This window comes from Gossypium hirsutum, chromosome A13 (assembly GCF_007990345.1).
Source record: "Gossypium hirsutum isolate 1008001.06 chromosome A13, Gossypium_hirsutum_v2.1, whole genome shotgun sequence".
Lineage (NCBI taxonomy): Eukaryota > Viridiplantae > Streptophyta > Magnoliopsida > Malvales > Malvaceae > Gossypium > Gossypium hirsutum.
Genome location: NC_053436.1, coordinates 107,409,269 through 107,428,634, shown reverse-complemented (window position 1 = coordinate 107,428,634; position 19,366 = coordinate 107,409,269). Strand labels below are relative to the sequence as shown.

At 30.1% G+C, this 19,366-nt stretch overlaps 3 protein-coding genes and 3 non-coding genes across 9 annotated transcripts; all 6 read right to left on the bottom strand.

Annotated features, from left to right (window-relative positions):
• Window positions 1-625: 625 nt before the first annotated feature.
• On the bottom strand, window positions 626-697 carry TRNAG-UCC (transfer RNA glycine (anticodon UCC)). The gene has a single exon. It is a non-coding gene; the product is annotated as a tRNA-Gly (tRNA).
• Window positions 698-3,436: 2,739 nt separating this feature from the next.
• Window positions 3,437-6,388, bottom strand: LOC107938804 (disease resistance protein RGA2-like). The gene is made up of 2 exons (XM_016872041.2): window positions 3,816-6,388; window positions 3,437-3,625 (listed from the first exon to the last, which is right to left on the bottom strand). Exon 1 carries the CDS (start codon window positions 6,386-6,388, stop codon window positions 5,237-5,239), a length of 1,152 nt encoding a protein of 383 aa, XP_016727530.1. The 3' UTR covers window positions 3,437-3,625; window positions 3,816-5,236.
• Window positions 3,824-5,052, bottom strand: LOC121212353 (disease resistance protein TAO1). The gene is made up of 2 exons (XM_041084824.1): window positions 4,780-5,052; window positions 3,824-4,672 (listed from the first exon to the last, which is right to left on the bottom strand). Exons 1-2 carry the CDS (start codon window positions 5,050-5,052, stop codon window positions 3,824-3,826), a joined length of 1,122 nt encoding a protein of 373 aa, XP_040940758.1.
• A 1,850-nt stretch (window positions 6,389-8,238) lies between the features above and the next one.
• TRNAG-UCC (transfer RNA glycine (anticodon UCC)) lies at window positions 8,239-8,310 on the bottom strand. The gene has a single exon. It is a non-coding gene; the product is annotated as a tRNA-Gly (tRNA).
• Window positions 8,311-11,413: 3,103 nt separating this feature from the next.
• LOC107938805 (putative disease resistance protein RGA4) lies at window positions 11,414-14,479 on the bottom strand. 4 transcript variants are annotated; one of them, XM_041085661.1, is made up of 3 exons: window positions 14,051-14,476; window positions 11,787-13,895; window positions 11,414-11,599 (listed from the first exon to the last, which is right to left on the bottom strand). In XM_041085661.1, exon 2 carries the CDS (start codon window positions 13,609-13,611, stop codon window positions 11,794-11,796), a length of 1,818 nt encoding a protein of 605 aa, XP_040941595.1. In that variant the 5' UTR covers window positions 13,612-13,895; window positions 14,051-14,476; the 3' UTR covers window positions 11,414-11,599; window positions 11,787-11,793. The 4 variants fall into 4 exon arrangements, with proteins under 4 accessions (XP_040941595.1, XP_040941597.1, XP_040941594.1 ...); XM_041085663.1 differs by having other exon boundaries at window positions 11,787-12,045; window positions 14,051-14,472; XM_041085660.1 differs by having other exon boundaries at window positions 11,787-14,476.
• A 2,895-nt stretch (window positions 14,480-17,374) lies between these two features.
• Window positions 17,375-17,446, bottom strand: TRNAG-UCC (transfer RNA glycine (anticodon UCC)). Its single transcript has one exon. It is a non-coding gene; the product is annotated as a tRNA-Gly (tRNA).
• Window positions 17,447-19,366: the final 1,920 nt, after the last annotated feature.

The following is a 19,366-nucleotide window of genomic DNA, read 5'->3' as shown; positions in this document are numbered from 1 at the left end:
TAATTCTAATATAAATATGTAAATTTCTTTTTCTAGATTTTCATAAGTTATATTTACTTTTATCAAAATTTTGATATATTTGGAAGGTGATTAAAGACTATAGCTCTATATTTAGGTATAGGATAGACGCTCCTGAAGAAAAATGAAAATTTCAACTTTTGCTTGGACAGCATATTAATGGGCATTTGTATCTTGCCTTCTCAAACGAGTTCTTTATCAACTATTAGTTATCGGGCTTTCATCTCACGATTCAAGGTAAATTGAATGATAACAATGATTACGAAGACAATTAAGATAAGAAAAATACTTGATAAATATGTTTTTGTTTAAGCTACATTGAAGAAGAGTATCGGAGTTTAAGAAATCTTTCCCTTAAATTTTTTAAAGTATCTTAATCGAAAAATATAGTTAGCCCTTTTCACTATTTAATAAATTTTATGGTATTCTTTATTGTTTCATTTCATACTGCATTTGTCTGATTTAATATTATTTTTATTTTTAATGCCAATTTACAGAAAAAGTACGGGAAAAGAAGAAAAAAAATTATACTCAAGATAACAACATAATGCAATGATGGAAGATATACTAAGGAAAAAAGGAAATTGCTTGAAATGAAGATTCCAACTGCGTTTGCCGGGAGTCGAACCCGGGTCTATTGCTTGGAAGGCAATTATCCTAACCGTTGGACTACAAACGCCTGTTGTTGCAGTGTATGAGTAAAACTTATTTCAAATATCTTAATAAACTTTCTATGTCCTCCCATAATATATTGGTAAAAACATCTCTCCACCCCCTCTCATTTGGGAAAATTGGTCCTTTTCAAAATTTTTGAACAATTTAATCCTTATCAATTTTGAAAAGCAGCAAATAAAAGCAATTAATCACAATAATTTTTTTGGAAATTATATATAATTTTGATTGATTAATGTTGTTATACCATCACCTGGCTCAACACATGGCACTACAAGAAGACACCCGAGGACCGCTCAAGTTCATTCTAAATGTGTTTTTTTTATAAATTATTAATATTTTTTTATTTTGAATCTTTTTTATAATCTTTTTAATTTTTGAATTTTTTTATAATTTTACACTCATATAGAATGAATTTGAATAAATGTTTGTCTAGATTTAAATGAACCCGGACAATAATTTGTCAAAATTCATTCTAGATGTATATATTTTCTAATTTTTATTTTTTTTATAGTTAATAATTAAACCGATCAACTAACAAGGGAAGAGTTTAATTAATTGTTTTTGTTGGCACTAATAGCTCGATAAGGTAAATTTCTTTATAACCTTAATTGATTTTTATTTATTTATATCTTAAGCTTAAATTATATAAACTTTTGTCAACTCTAAAAGTTGCTCCCAAATCTTAACAAATGCAGCTGCCACAAAATAGCTTAATATGTTTGATTTTATTTGGATTAATAAAAAACTATTGCTTTAACTAATTTCAGCATTATTTATTGAAAAAAAATTAGTTTATAAAAAAAACTTGAATTAAAAAATACAATAAAATGTAAATTTTAAAACTTTTAAATACTTTAAGTTATAATTCGAATAATTCTTCATTGAGTCACTCCCCCACTTTTAAATACGAGGATAAAACGTTTCAACACATTCAGACTCATGTTCTCTTGTATTAACAACAATCGAGTTAAGAATCAATCAGCACATATTTATAAATTTGAAATATATTAATAATTCATATTAAATCGCTATGTGTTATTTTCTTTTTCATATTTATATCATATATTATATAAAGAAATGTAGTTAGCTTCCAAATTCAAACAGCTCAGTAAAATAAAACCCAAATCCAATGAAAAGACAAAATCGCATTAATGGTTTAGTCTGTAAATTTGTGCTTGGATGTATATTATTTAATTGACATTTATATTTTATTAATTTGCTCTTAGGAATTAGATTGTTTACTGCTGTATCGTTGTCCTGCTTGTTCGCTTTGCTCATTAGTTTATTCGGATTCGCGGCTAGGAAGGCGGTCTTCGCCACTGCATTTACTGTGACCACTGTGGTTAACAAGTTCCTTACAGTTATGATCAATGTGTTGATTTGGGATAAGGATGCCACACCTTTCGGTTTGGTTTGCCTCCTCTTTACGCTGTCCGGAGGGGTTCTTTATCAGCAGTCAGTTACCGGACCACCACCTCGTGATTCAACAGCATCCAAGCAAACCGGTGATGCGAGTGATAACGATGAACATGAAGACAATTAAGAAAAGAAAATGACAGGTAAACATCACTGACATTCTTTGTTGCTTCATGTACTAATCATTTATCAATCATTGACAATTGAGGAATATGCATTTTCTTGGTTTCTATATTGGTATAGCTATTAATTATTCCATCTCGGATTAGTTTCAGAGACTTATTCAGTTTAATGGCATTATCATTCTTCATACCAACTAATGGAAAAAAGAGAAAAAATTTTGAGACAGATCAAATTTACTACTTTTGTTGAATGCTATTTATAATGATAAATTTTAATTTAAATTGATAATATAACTATAACACTAATTAAATAATAATTGATTTAAAATAATATATATTATTAATAATTAATATACTCAATTGTGTAACTCAAACCAATAAGAAGTCTATTATGAAAGAAATTTATTGATATGATTTTATCTGATATTTTTAATCATATAGTTCAAATGAAGAAAAATTTTATTATTTTAAAAAAAGAATTATTTATTTAATGCCGATTTAGTAATTAAATGAACACTAAAAGATATTATCGTCGGTTCAAAAAAAAATTAAATTCTTACTTTTATATATATTATAGATTAAGACCATCTCAAAAATAATGACAGTTTGTACCAAATAAACTAACTAAATTATGTTCAATCTTCACAAAAAACCAATGCCAGTGTAGATACTTTCATAGTGTTTAGATACTTGGTACTTTTTTTTTGGAAAATTAATCACTTCAAATTGGAACGATAAAAAAAGAGAAAATGAGAGAGATATGTGTATGTTAGTTCAAAATTATACATTCAATTTTTTTCCGGTCTACCAAGCAAAGCATTGAGTAAAAAAAGAAACAATGTTGATGTCAATATTTAGGGATTAGAAATTTCAAGTTACAAACTATGTTTTAAAAATTTAAAAGAAGTTATTAATTTGAAATAATGTTTTAAAATTTTAAAAGAAATTATTAATATGTAAGGATAATATTTTTTTAATTTATTTATTATTTTGTATTTTATATTTTTAAATTTTGTAAATATATTTTAATTCTTTAGAATTACTTTTTTTACAATCATGATCAAATCGATAAAGTATATAATTCTTAAAAGTTAAAAATGTTATCGTACTAATTTTATAACAACCACATCATTTCTCCATCACAAAATAAACAATTAATAAAATTAAACTAAAAAATACAAACACAATTAGTTGATAAGGAAGGATGAGAAAATTAAGATAAATATGAATAAAGCTAAAAGTTGATACATATCAAACAAACATCCCATATGAAGCCATTTGATATATCCAAAGCAAAATCTCACTTATTACAATTACAACTGAAATCCTAATCCAAATAAAGTAAAAGTCTTCCGTGCCCTGCCTCAACCTCTGCTTCATTCTTCCATCTCCATCTTCACATTTCATACATGCAATGTTTCCAAACACAACGAGTACTTAACAATTTTTAAACATGTAAAATTTCCAACCAAAACCCTGCTTTTTTAGAGAAAGTTTAACAACAGACACAGTCTCTATTCTACTCTAAAGGGAAACATAATATGAAATCAAATCTGATAGAGGAATTACAATTTTACCACATACCTCCATCTTCATCCATTAATAGCAACCTTTTGGATGTGAGCAATTTTGTGCCAATCTTCACCCCCATTTTCTCTGTATCTTTTGCTCAACTCCGGACATCTATCAATTGTCAATTCTCTAAGGTTGGTCAGGCGGTCTATTCCCTCCGGTAGAGCTGACAAATTTCCGCAATCCTTAATCTCAAGTTTCTGAAGAGAAGTGAGATTCAATAGCCATGATGGTAGAACGAACAAATTTGGACACCAACTAATTTGTAATTGCTGCAAAGTGGAAGAAGATCCTTGAAGAAGCAATCGTGGCAAATCTGTTAAGGCATCTGATCCATCCATTAAGAAAGTTTTAAGGCTCAACTGAAGGTCGTTGTCTTCTTCCTCTTCTGCTTCCATTTTCAAATTGATTTGAGCGCAATCAACTATTACAAGGTGTTCTAACTTTTTTAGGAATTTCAGGCTCCACGGCAATGAGACAAGTCTAATACAATATCTCAAGGCAAGTGTCCGAAGTGACTTCAGATACTGCATTCCTTCAGGTAAACATTCTAAGTTGATACACCGAACCAATTTCAAGTATTGAAGAGAAGTCCAACATCCTGCTTGTATTTCTTTCAAATGCGTAGCTTTAATGGTTATTACTAGATGTCTAAGCTCAATCAACCTTTGCAAGCTGTCAGGCAACTGCTTCAAATCAGTATCTCTCAAATTTAACGATTGCAAGCTGCGAAGCTTATTGAAAGACCTCGGGAGTTCACGTATACGGCTACATCCATCCAAGTCAAGGTCTCGCAAGTGCTTTAAGGTACCAATGGAATTCGGTAAAGCCGTCAATGGTAAACCCCTTAATTCTAATGCTCGTAGATACTTGAAATTGGAGACACAGAGATTTATACTGATTCATGAATAGCCTTTGATTCCACTAAAGCATCTTGGATGATTATTGTTCGATCATTTTTCATTTCCTCCAAAACATGCGGAACTTCAACCAACTTCTCATCACATAATAATAAATGTCGAACATTTTCATCAACCGTTTTTGTTTCGGAATTCACTATTTTACACTCTTTTTGAGACACATCTAATGCAAGATCATGTACCAGATCATGCATTTTGAAGGTAAACTTCAAGCGAAATTTGTTCTCCTTTTGGATGAGGCACCTTGACAGTAAGTCATTCAAATATCGTTTGCCAACATCCTCCCACTCTTGATTTTGCTTCGGATGCTCAAGGAGTCCATTTGCCATCCAAAGACGAATGACATCGTCACTCAAATAGACCTTATCCTTTTTGTACAAGGATAAAAAAGCAAAACATCGTTGCAAATGAGATGGCAAATGATTGTAACTCAACTTCAACACTGGTAAAATATCGTTTTCATGTTGGTCAAGTCTCCATATTTCACTGTCTCTTATATAGATCCAATCAGATTCATCCGTTTTCTGAAACAGTAGGCTTCCCAATGTTCTTACTGCCAAGGGAACCCCTTTGCATTTTTTTCACAATCTCCTCCCCGATTCTAATGAGATTTGGATAATGTTTCTCAGCACCATCATTAAAAGCCCATTTTGTAAATAAGGTCAAACAGTCTTCAAGAGGGAGACCTTTCAATATATAAGGGCGATTGGGACTCATTATCGAGGCCACGTCCAAACTCCGAGTGGTGACAATAATTTTGCTTAGAGAAAATCCATCCGTCGATCTCAACAAATTTCTTAACTCAACCCATTTTGCTTGATTTTCATTCCACACATCATCCAGGACGAGCAAGAACTTCTTATCATTCAAAAGGCTTCTCAAACGAGCTTGCAAGCCGTCAAGTGTTGAATCATCACATCTTTCTTCTTTATTTACAGACTGAATAATCAGCTTGAGCAATCTAGAAAGATCAAATTCCTCAGAAACACAGATCCATATTTTCAAAGGAAAAAGGCTAGTAATTCGGTCGTCATTGTATACTAATTGAGCGAGCGTGGTTTTTCCTAAACCCCCAATTCCAACAATGGGAATGACAGGGACATTTCGATCCTCACTTGGTTTCATCAACATACTAATAATGTTCTCTTTATCCTTATCTCTACCAATAACATCAGAAGAATCCACAAAAGAGATGGTCTCTCTGCGAAAAACATGTCGGTTGTCGCTACACTGTCTTAGTTCAAAGCTTTTCCACTCAGTGGAAAGTTTGCCTAGTCTCCCATTGATGTCTTTGATTTTATGACTCATTTTTAAAGAGAATGAAAGAGGCAAACAACAGGAACCTAAAACTCGCACCTTTAAGTTGTTGATATCGGGATGATTGGTGGCGTCCTGTTTGCAGAGAGCTTCACACTTGAAATCGTCAATAACGTCCTCAGCATCGTAAAAGATGCCTCTGAGCTTCCACATACAGAGGCGCAGCTTTTCATTTTGGTGCTGTTGCCGCTCGGCATCCAAGAGCACAGCTTTAATGCTGATCATGGTGCCCTCCAGCTTTTTCAGATCGGTTTTAACATTAAACGCCAAGCGAATTTCTTGTACAGAGAGATGGACTAGTTTTTCCAGAACCCTTTCTGCAATATTGAACAGAAACGTTTCCGCCATAATTGAATTTCTAGAGCAAAGCTTGAAAGATTGAGGGGAAGGAAGGCAAATGAATGATTGAGGCACTCAATAATGATTTTATTTCTTGTATTCATATCGAAGTAGCCATGCGTTAAATTTTGTGGTTGTGGTTCAGCCAAATGTCTGCTTTTGATTGTTGACTGGAACTTAACTACGCTGTGTTGATAAATTAAAAAAAAACAGCTAACCTAGAGTAAATATTTTTATTTAATTTAGATTACATTTTAATTATTTATGTCTAAAATATTATTTTTTAATTAATTTTGTTATTATTTTATGAAGAAAATAGTCATTCTACTCTTGACATTTAAAATTCATTTGAACTATCATATTAGGCTATTGTTTGGGAAATAATAAATTTTAAGGGTAGAGTAATGATTTCGTAAAAAAATATTAACGTAAATAACAAAAATATAACATATCAAACAATACTAGTTGAAATGTAACTTGAGGCAAATAAAAGTAACTATTTTGATAGTTTATCCATTAAAAATATTATTTAAATTAAATTCATAAATTATATATGGTAATATAATTTAAATATTTGTTTTGGATTGAGAAGGATTTTTTTAAGTTAAATGGGTTTCTTTGAAGTTTTACGAATAAATTAAATAAATATAAGTCTTCTTTTACCAAAATAAATATAAGTTAGATAAATAAATGGTTTGGATTTATAAGAGATTTATCAACAATCTCTGATCTCTTTGGTCTCTTTAAAGCATCTTGGATGATTACTGTTCGAACATTTTTCATTTCCTCCAAAACACGTGGAACTTCAACCAATTTCTCATCACATAATAATAAATGTCAAACATTCTCATCAACCATTTCTGTTTCGGAATTCACTATTTTACACTCTTTTTGAGACACATCTAATGCAAGATCATGTACCAGATCATGCATTTTGTTGGGTCTGTATCTTCTATCAAAATTTTCATCTTTTTGTTAAAAGTTTAATAAAGAGCAGCCCCAACACTCGCCCTCTTGTCATCATTTCATCAAAACTATCACTACCTTTATTGGATTAAAAATAATAGTTTAAGTCACAATGAAAATTTAATTTTTTTTAATTAAAATCAAGTTCTTATAATATTTATATTAATAAACTTTAATTAAAATTATATTTATACTTTGTACGATAGCAGTCTAATTTGTTTCTTGACTTTCAACCTATTGATTTTCTTCATTATGTTCAAACTTGAATTGCTCTTAAATTAATTACGAGAACATTTAATAATCAATTTTTACTAAACGAACAATCATGAAACATGTCCACAATTTAGCTCTATAACCTTGCAAACTAGAAGAACCCAACTTTAACCAACGACCTCAACCGCTTCAAATTTGATTGCTATTTTCGTTAACAGAATCCAACTAACTACTTAATTGCACATACCAATGTGTTCTTTGGTGTATCAAATACGACAAACAAGTAATATCTAGTAATAGAAATAATGAAATATAACATTTATAAAAATAAAATAATTTATTTCAATTAAGATAAGAAAAATGCTTGATAAGCATGTTTTTGTTTAAGCTACACTAAAGAAGAGTATTGGAGTTTACGAAATCTTTAGTATCCTTAAATTTTTGAAAGTACCTTACTCTAAAAATATAGTTAGCCCTTTTCACTATTTAATAAAATTTGTGGTATTTTTTATTATTTCATATATGGCATTTGTTTGATTTAATATATTTTTATTTTTAATATAATTTACGGAAAAAGTGTGGGAAAAGAAAAAAAAATACTGAAGATAACCTTATGTTAAGTGCCATGATAGAAGATAAACTAAGGAAAAAAGGAAATTACTTGAAATGAAAAATCCAATTGCGTTTGCCGGGAGTCGAACCCGGGTATATTGCTTGGAAGGCAATTATCCTAACCGTTGGACTACAAACGCCTGATGCATTTTTCTCAAGTAAAAGTAAATTTCAAATATGTTAATAGGCTTTCTATGTCCCCCCATAATATATTGGTAAAAACATCTCTCCACTCCCTCTCAATTTTTATATTGAGAAAATTGTTCCTTCTCAAAAATTTTGAGCAATTTAATCCCTATTAATTTTAAAAAGCAATTAATCACAATAAATATTTTTTTTGGCAATTATATATAATTTTGATTGATTAGTGTTGTTATACCCTCACCTGGTGCAACACGTGGCATTACAAAAAGACACCTGAGGACGACTCAAGTTCATTCTAAATATGTTTTTTATTAATTTTTTTATAAATTATTAATATTTTTAGTTTTTGAACCTTTTACATATTTGAATCTTTTTATAATCTTTATAATTTTTGATTTTTTTTTATAATTTTACACTCATATGAATGAATTTGGATAAATGACTAGATTTAAATGAACTTGGACAATAATTTGTCCAAATTCATTCTAGATATATATTTTTTTAATTTTTATTTTTTCACCATTAATAATTAAACCGATCAACTAACAATTTCTATTAACAGAAGAGTTTAACTAATTGTTTTTCTTACCATTAATAGGTTGATAAGGTAAATTTCTTTATAAACCTAATTGATTTTTATTTATTTACAAGATATTAAGCTTAAATTATATAAAATTTTGTCTAACTCTAAAAGTTACTCCCAAATCTTAACAAATGCAGCTGCCACAAAATAGCTTAATATGTTTGATTTTTTTTGGATTAATAAAAAATTATTGCTTTAACTAATTTCAGCATTATTTATTGAAAAAAAAATTAGTTTATAAAAAAACTTGAATTAAAAAAATACAATAAAATATAAATTTTAAAACTATTACATACTTTACATTATAATTGGGATAATTCTCAGCAACTTTTAAATAAGAGGATAAAACGTTTTAACGCATTCGGACCGACGTCCTCCTACACTAACAATTATACCGATATTAATCGAGTTGAAACTCAATCAATACATATTTTTAAATTTTAAATATATTAATAATTCATATTAAACCGCCATTCGTTATTTTATTTTTCATATTTATGTCAAATATTATATAAAGAAATGTAGTTAGCTTCCAAATTCAAACAGCTCAGTAAAATAAAACCCAAATCCAATGAAAAGACAAAATCAGATTAATGGTTTAGTCTGTAATTTTGTGCTTTGCTGTATATTATTTAATCGACATTTATATTTTATTAATTTGTTCTTAGGAATTAGATTGTTTACTGCTGTATCGTTGTCCTGCTTGTTTGCTTTGCTCATTACTTTCTTCGGATTCGCGGCTAGGAAGGGGGTCTTCGCCACTACATTTACTGTGACCAATGTGGTTAACAAGTTCCTCACAGATATGATTTAATGTATTTATTAAAATTAATTGATCCGAATCCTTATTTAAATAAAATATAGTAGTATTAGAATAAAGTGTTTTCTTACTACACTTCCATTAGAATATGGCTTTACAAGCCTATAAATAAACATAGTCTATTCCTCTTGTAATTATTCGAATTCGACATAGTGAATTTTCTTCTCTGCCCGTGATTTGTTTCCTGAAAGGGTTTTCACATAAAAATTTGCATGTTCTTTTATTTTTATTTATATTTTCTTTGCGATATATATTGTCATTACCGAGATTATATTTTCTTAGTATTGATTTGAGATAAGCATGCCACGCATTTAGGTTTGGTTTGTCTCCCTTTTACACTGTCTGGAGGGTTCTTTACCAGCAATCAATTACCGGACCACCACCTCGTAATTCAACAGTATCCAAGCAAACTGGTGATGCAAGTGATAACGATGAACATGAAGACAATCAAGAAAATGCCAGGTAAACATCACTGACATTCTTTGTTGCTTCATGTACTAATCATTTATCAATCATTGACAATTGAGGAATATGCATTTTCTTGGTTTCTATATTGATATAGCTATTGATTATTCCATCTCGGATTAGTTTTAGAGACCTATTTGGTTTAATGACATTATCATTCTTCATACCAACTAATGGAAAAAGGAGAAAAGAAACTTTATTATTTTTAGACAGTTCAAACTTACTAATTTTAATAATCTCCCTTTGTTAAATGCTTTTTATAATGATAAATCTTAATTTAAATTGATAATATAACTATAACACTAATTAAATAATAATTCATTTAAAATAATATATATTATTAATACTTAATATACTCGTGTAACTCAAGCCAATAAGAACTCTATTATAAAAGAAATTATTGATATGATTTTATCTAATATTTTTAACCATATAGTTCAAATGAAGAAAAATTCTATTATTTTTTTTTAAAAAATTATTTATTTAATGCCGATTTAGTAATTAAATGAACATTAAAAGATATTATCGTCGATTCAAAAAAATTTTAAATCTTCCTTTTATATATATTATAGATTAAGACAAGCTTAAAAATAATGACAGTTTGCTCCAAATAAACTAACTAAATTGTGTTCAAAAAACCAATGCGAATATGGATACTTTCAAAGTGTTTTGATCCTTGGTACTTTTTTTTTTTTTTTTGAAAATTTAATCCTTTCAAATTAGAAAGATGAAAGAAGAGAAAATGAGAAAAATATGTGAATATTAGTTCAAAATTATACATTTAATTTTTTAATTCAAAATTATACATTCAATTTTTTTCCGGTCTACCAAGCAAAGCATTGAGTAAAAAAAAGAACAATATTAATGTCAATATTTAGGGGTTAGAAATTTCAAGTTACAAACTATGTCTTAAAATTTTAAAAAGAAGTTATTAATTTGAAATTATGTTTTAAGATTTTAAAAGAAATTATTAATATGTAAGAATAACATTTTCTTTATTTTTTTATTATTTTGTATTTTGTATTTTTAAATTTTGTAAATATATTTTAATTCTTTAGAACTTTTTTTTTTTATAATCATGATAAAATTGATAAAATATGTAATTCTTCAAAATTAAATATGTTACCATACTAATTTTATAAGTACCACATCATTTCTCCATCACAAAATAAACAATTAATAAAATTAAACATACACAATTAGTTGATACTAAACCATAAAGAGAAAGGAATGATGAGAAAAGATAAATATGCATAAAGCTAAAAGTTGATACATCTCCAACAAACATCCCTTGAAGCCTTTTCATATATCTAAAGCAAAAGCTCAGTTATTAGAATTACAACTGAACTCCAAATGCAAATAAAGTAAAAGTCTTCCCTGCCCTGCCTCAGCCTCTGCTTCATTCTTCCATCTCCATCTTCACATTTCATACATGCAATGTTTCCAAACACAATGAGTACTTAACGAACATTAAACATGCAAAATTTCCAACCAAAACCCTGCTTTTTTAGAGAAAGTAAACAACAGACAGTCTCTACTCTACTCTAAAGGGAAATATAATATGAAATCAAATCTGATAGTGGAAATACAATTTTACCACATACCTCAATTTTAATCCTTAATATCAACCTTTTGGATGTGAGCAATTTTGTGCCAATCTTCACCCCCATTTTCTCTGTATCTTTTGCTCAACTCCGGACATCCATCAATTGTCAATTCTCTAAGGTTGGTGAGGCGGTCTATTCCCTCCGGTAGAGCTGACAAATTTCCGCAATCCTCAATCTCAAGTTTATGAAGAGAAGTGAGATTCAGTAGCCATGCTGGTAGAATGGACAACTTTGGACAACGCATAACTCGTAATTGCTGCAAAGTGGAAGAAGATCCTTGAAGAAGCAATCGTGGCAAATCTGTTAAGGCATATAAGTTATCGAGTGAGAGAGTTTTAAGGCTCAACTGAAGGTCTTTGTCTTCTTCCTCTTCTGCTTCCATTTTCAAATTGATTTGAACGCAACAACCTATTGCAAGGTGTTCTAACTTGGTTAGGAATTTCAGGCTCCGTGGCAATGAGACAAGTTTAGTACAAAAACACAGAACAAGTGTCCGAAGTGACTTCAGATACTGCATTCCTTCAGGTAAACATTCTAATTCCTTACACTCATACAATACCAAGTATTGAAGAGAAGTCCAACATCCTGCTCGTATTTCTTTCAAATGCGTAGCTTTAATGGTTATTACTAGATGTCTAAGTTCAATCAACCTTTGCACACAGTCAGGCAACTGCTGCAAACCAGTATATCCCAAATTTAACGATTGCAAGCTGCGAAGCTTATCAAAAGACCTCGGGAGTTCACGTATACTCCTACATCCGCCCAAGTCAAGGTCTCGTAAGTGCTTTAAAGTACCAATGGAATTCGGTAAAGCCGTCGATGGTGAACCCCATAATTCTAATGCTCGTAGATACTTGAAATTGGAGACACACAGATTTATAACTGATTCATGAAAAGTCTTTGATTCCACTAAAACATCATGGATGATTATTGTTCGAACATTTTTCATTTCCTCCAAAACATGTGGAACTTTAACCAACTTATCATCACATAATAATAAATGTCGAACATTTTCATCAACCGTTTCTGTTTCAGAATTCACTATTTTACACTCTTTTTGAGACACATCTAATGCAAGATCATGTACCAGATCATGCATTTTGAAGGTAAAATACAAGCCAAAATCCCTCTCCTTTTGGATGAGGCACCTTGACAGTAATTCATTCAAATGTCGTTTGCCAACATCCTCCCACTCTTGATTTTGCTTTGGATGCTCAAGGAGTCCATTAGCCATCCAAAGACGGATGACTTTGTCACTATAATACATCTCATCCTTTCTGTACAAGGACAAAAAAGCAAGACATCGCTGCAAATGAGATGGCAAATGATTGTAACTTAGCTTCAACACAGGTAAAATATCATTTTCATGTTGCTCAAGTCTCCATATTTCAGTCTGATCTCTTATATAGATCCAATCAGATTCATCCGTTTTCTGAAACAGTAGGCTTCCCAATGTTCTTACTGCCAAAGGAACCCCTTTGCATTTTTTCACAATCTCCTCGCCGATTCTAATGAGATTTGAATAATGTGTCTGATCACCATCATTAAAAGCCCATTTTGTAAATAAGGTCAAACAGTCTTCAAGAGGGAGACCTTTCAATATATAAGGGGGAATTGAACTCATTATCGAGGCCACGTTCAAACTCCGAGTGGTAACAATAATTTTGCTTGGAGAAAATCCATCAGTCGATCTCAACAAATTTCTTAAGCCAACCCATTTTGCTTGATTTTCATTCCACACATCATCCAGGACGAGCAAGAACTTCTTATCATTCAAAAGGCTTCTCAAACGAGCTTGCAAGACTTCAAGTGTTAAAATCATCACATTTTACTCCATTTACAGACTGAATAATCAGATTGAGCAATCTAGAAAGATCAAATTCCTCAGAAACATAGATCCATATCTTCAAAGGAAAAAAGCTAGTAACTCGGTCGTCATTATATACCAATTGCGCGAGCGTGGTTTTTCCTAAACCCCCAATTCCAACAATGGGAATGACAGGGACATTTCGATCCTCACTTGGTTTCATCAACATACTAATTATGTTCTCTTTATCCTCATCTCTACCAATAACATCAGAAGAATCCACAAAAGAGATGGTCTCTCTGCGAAAAACATGTCTGCTGTCGTTACACTGTCTTAGATCAAAACTGTTCCACTCAGTGGCAAATTCGCCTAGTCTCCCATTGATGTCTTTGATTTTATGACTCATTTTTAAAGAGAATGAAAGAGGCAAACGAAAGGAACCTAAAACTCGCACCTTTAAGTTGTTGATGTTGGGATGATTGATGGCGTCCTGTTTGCGGAGAGCTTCACACTTGAAATCGTCAATAACGTCCTCAGCATCGTAAAAGATGTCTCTGAGCTTCCACATACAGAGACGCAGCTTTTCATTTTGGTGCTGTTGCCGCTCGGCATCCAAGAGCACAGCTTTAATGCTGATCATGGTGTCCTCCAGCTTTTTCAGATCGGTTTTGACATTAAACGCCAAGCGAACTTCGTCTACAGTGAGACTGACAATTTTCTCGACAACCCTTTCTGCAATATTGAACAGAAACGTTTCCGCCATAAATGTAGGGGAAAGCAAGGCAATCAATGAAGCACTCACAAATGATTTTCTTTTTCTTTCTTTGAGCAAGATATCTTGGTGGCGGTAGATCGTATTTGATAGTTGACTTCCCTTGGCTGGGACTTAAATCTGTAAAATTCCTAGGGTTTTGGAAGCTCTAAAATATCTGTGCCGTTGGATATGGGGTGGGTTTTAAAATTTTGATCTGAACCGTTGAAAACAATTGTAACTGGTAAAGGTTGGTGAAGACAAAAAATTTAAGGGTAAGCTACATATTTAGTCACTTATTTATTCAACATTCTAAATTGAGGATATAAACCACCCGTTTGCATCTCAACAGCTACAATTGCTTGGTGAAATGCTTGATTTTTATGTTCTTGCATATGAACCGTACGATGAAGGCAACAAAGTTGTGATTGGATATGCTATAAATTTAGGTGCTTACAAAGTTTCATAACACAATTATTCTATTACTACTTTGATTGATCACATTAAGTTTCTCCAAATTAATATACTTTAAAAACGTAATTCCAAGCCAAAAACATGAGATTGGGCTTCCTTTTTTGCTTCATCACGGACTAACTGGTTCCAATTTTTCTTCATTTATGATGTTTGGTTCATCACAATTGAAGAAGATGTACTTTCTTAAATTTTATATTGATTATTTGATTTTGGATTAATTTCAAAGATTTGTTTAATACTAATGTAAAAGGGAAAGAAAAATATAATAAAAAACCTTATTTTATAGCTTGATAGTGGCATGGTGAAGAAGGTCAATTCATGCTCTAATTAGATACATTACTTAGGATTTGGATGTAAGTGTCGAATATTAATTCTTTCAAGTTTTCTCTTGTATTTAGTAGGTTTTTTGAAGATCATATTTCATCATTTTCTCCAAATATAAAAAAATGACAAGTCATCGTTGCAAATGAGATCGGGCAAATGACCGTAATTCAACTTTAACACTACTATTAGTCTTGTACTATGCATAAGTTGTAGGTTTAGTTTATTTTCTTTAATTTGATCATATTTAGTTCTTGTACTTTTCGAATTTTAAAATTTTAATCATAACTCAAACAATAGTTGTTAAATCCATAAAATTAAATAACGACACTTTTTGTGAGTATTATATGAAAATAACAAATTGATATGATATTACAAATATGATAATATATTTGTCGCATAAAATTTTAAAGATAATAAATTTTAATTTAATAAATTTAACGACTTAAATCGAGACTAAAATTACATTAGTCTTAATTTAATAATATAATGTAGTTTTTCATTTTATTTAAGTTCAAGATTAATGTAGTTTCTCATTCGGATTTAATTTAGATATTGTTCTAATATAGATATGTCAGTTTTCTTTTTTTGAACGTTACTTAAAACAGCATAGTTCTATAGTTATACAAGGATAGACGTACTCGAAGAAAAATGAAAATTTCAGCTTTTGCTTTGACTGCATATTGATAGGCATTTGCATATTTGGCAACAATCACTATTGAAAAAGTTTATTTGCCTCCTCTTCACGCTATCACAAGGGAGTTCTTTATCAATTGTCAGTTATCGGACCGTCATTTTGCGATTCAATAGCATTAGACAAACCAAATGATAACAACGATTTTGAAGATATGTCATTTTATTTGAGCCACACTGGAGAAAAGTATCGAGGCCTATAAAATCTATAATGTCCCTTAAATTATGAAAGTACATTAATCTAAAACATAGTTAGCCCTTTTTACTGTTAGACAAAATTTGCAGCGGACATTTGTCTGATTTAATGTCATTTTCATTCTTAAAACCAATTTATGGAAGAAAAAAACATTTGGGAAATGGAGAAGGGTGAGTATTCGATCGAGTCGAGTCGAATCGAGCTAAAAATTTTTGAGTTAGTCAAGTTGACAAATCCTATTTTAGCAACCGAACTTAATTTGAAATTTTTTCGAATCAAATCGAATCGAGTCAAAAAATTTCGAGTCAAATCGAGTCGAGTTAACGAATCTTATTATTTATACTTAATGTTGTGTTTAGATGAACCGATTATTTAACTAGTAGATGAAGTACAAGATTATTTAACTACATGAACAATATAATGATTTAGTCTTTTAACTTAATGAGTAAACATTTATCAAAACGACGTAGTTTTACCTTTTAACTTAATTATTTTGAATTTTAACTTTTAATAAAGTAAACATTTATCAAAACTACGTAGTTTTGTCTTTTTTTATTCGGATTTTCGGATAACTCGAATTTTGCAATTCATATTCGAGTTAAACTGAAAAACTTAATTTTTTATTCGAGTTGATCCGAATAACTTGATTAACTCAAATAACTCGAACTATTTAATTTAAAATTTAAATTTTTTATCGAGTTTTTTGAATCGAATCGGATTTTGCTCACCCCTACTAAAGATAACCTTATGCTATAGTATAACTATGGAAGATATATTTTTAGCTTCAAACTTTCCACTTTACAATTTTGTCCACAAAAAAAAAGTAATTCATAGATTGAAAGTGGTTTCAACATTTATATCTTAAGATCAATTCCATTACACAACTAAAGTGTCAGTCACAACTCTTCTCTAAGACCATAACATATAGCTTACTATAGACTTATTATATATTTGAATATTTATTGGGTGCTAGCGTCGAGCACCTAAAGAAAAATGAAGAGTAAGAGCAACTATTGTTTCATGTTTGGATTTGAAAATTATTACGTAAACTATTTAACCTTTTTTCACATTCCCTATTTTTTTTTCATATCTGTCTTCACACAAATTAAATGGTTAAGGTTATAATGAATAAAAAGAGGAGAAATTGCTAAGAGGTTTGATGTGTGTAGTAGAGGTAGGGGGTTCTACTACAGAATTAGCACACTCTTTTGAATATCACAAATGTCTCTTTTTTTGTGTGTGAATGATTGGCTTTGTGGGTAAATGGCTCTCTGGTTTTAATCCAACAAATACTCACCAGTTACCTCCTTAAAAAGGAGATTACTAGAAATGAAAAACTCTATTGCGTTTGCCGGGAGTCGAACCCGGGTCTATTGCTTGGAAGGCAATTATCCTAACCGTTGGACTACAAACGCCAGATGACGCAATCCATAAGTAAATTTAAATCTCAATATATCAAAAGGCTTCTTATGTATATTGGTAAAAGCATCTCTCCAGTCCTCAAATTTTGATATTGAGAAAATTGGTCCTTCTCAATAATTTTGAAGCAATTTAATCCCTATCAATTTTAAAAATCAGCAAATAAAAGCAATTAATCACAATAAATGTTTTTGTCAATTATATATAATTCCCGACGCAACATTTGGCATTACAAGAAAACACTCGAGGACGGCTTAGGTTCATTCTAAATGTGCATTTTTATTTTTTTATAAATTATTAATATATTTTTTCATCTTTTACATATTTGAAACTTTTTATTTTTTATTTTTATTAAATGTTCATGCCTATTTTTCAAAACTATATCTTTTTTCATGGCTAAGCTCCCAATTTAGCTCAGATTTATCTTTCACTCATGTGAATTCTAAGTTTGTTGGCTCCGTATCTTCTATCAAAATTTTCATCTTTTTGTTAAGAGTCTAATAAAGAGCAACCCAACACTCCCCCTCTTGTCATAATTTCATCAAAACTATCACTACCTTTATCGGATTAAAAATAATGGTTTAAGTCACAATCAAAATTTAATATTTTTTATTCAAATTAAGTCCTTGTAATATTTATATTAATAAAGTTTAATTGAAATTGTATTTATATTTTTTTACGATAGCAGTCTAATTTGTTTCTCGACTTTCAACCTATTGATCTTCTTCATTATGTTCAAACTCGAATTGCTTTTAAATTAATAGTGAGAACATTTAACAATCAATCATTACTAAACGAACAATCATGAAACACGTCCACAATTTAGCTCTATAGCCTTGCGAGCTAGAAAGGCTCAACTTTAACTAACAACCTCAGCTGCTTCAAATCTGATTGCTATTTCCTTTGACAGAATCCAACCAACTACTTAATTGCACATGTCTATGTGTTTTTCGGTAGATCAAATATAATAGACAATCAATATCTTAAATAATCAATATCTAGTATTAGAATAATTAAATATAACATTTATAAAAATAAAATATTTTATTTCATTTATAAATCATTCTATAATCTTATTCAAGTTAAGAGTAATGTAGTTTTTCACTCAAGAGTTAATTTTGGTACATGTCTAATATAAATATGTCAACTTCTTTTTCTAGATTTTCATAAGTTATATTTACTTTTATCAAAATTTTGATATATTTGGAAGGTGATTAAAGACTATAGTTCTATATTTAGGTATAGGATAGACGTTCTTGAAGAAAAATGAAAATTTATACTTTTGCTTTGGCCGCATATTCATGAGCATTTGCATCTTGCCTTCTCAAAGGGAGTACTTTATCAACTATTAGTTATTGGATTGTGATCTTGCGATTCAAAGTAAATTGAATGATAATGATGATTATGAAGACAATTTTAAGATAAGAAAAATGCTTGATAAACATGTTTTTGTTTAAGCCACATTAAAGAAGAGTATCAGAGTTTATGAAATATTTAGTATATTTTATACTTTTGAAAGTACCTTAATCTAAAAACATGATTAGCTCTTTTCACTATTTAATAAAACCTATGGTATTCTTTGTTGTTTCATTTCATATATGGCATTTGCCTGATTTAATATCATTTTCATTTTTAATACCAATATATGGAAAAAAGTTATGGGAAATGAAGAAAAGAATTATACTAAAGATAAACTTATGCTATAGTGTCATGATGGAAAATATATTTTTTCTTCAAACTATTTGGTTTTATAATTTTGTCCATAAAAAGTAGCTCACAAGTTGAAAGTAATTCGAACATTTATATCTCAATACTAATTCTAATATGCAGTTGATGTATGATTCATGACTTTTCTCTAAAATCACGACGCGTGACTTATTATAGAATTATCATGTATTTGGATGCTAATATCAAGT

Coding starts and splice junctions, on each gene's coding strand:
- LOC121212353 (XM_041084824.1), bottom strand. CDS start 5,052: ATGGCAAATGGACTCCTTGAGCATCCGAAGCAAAATCAAGAGTGGGAG. Junction 4,673..4,779: donor AGTTGGTTGAAGTTCCGCAT/GTTTTGGAGGAA, acceptor TCCAATTTCAAG/TATCTACGAGCATTAGAATT.
- LOC107938804 (XM_016872041.2), bottom strand. CDS start 6,388: ATGGCGGAAACGTTTCTGTTCAATATTGCAGAAAGGGTTCTGGAAAAA.
- LOC107938805 (XM_041085660.1), bottom strand. CDS start 13,611: ATGATTTTAACACTTGAAGTCTTGCAAGCTCGTTTGAGAAGCCTTTTG.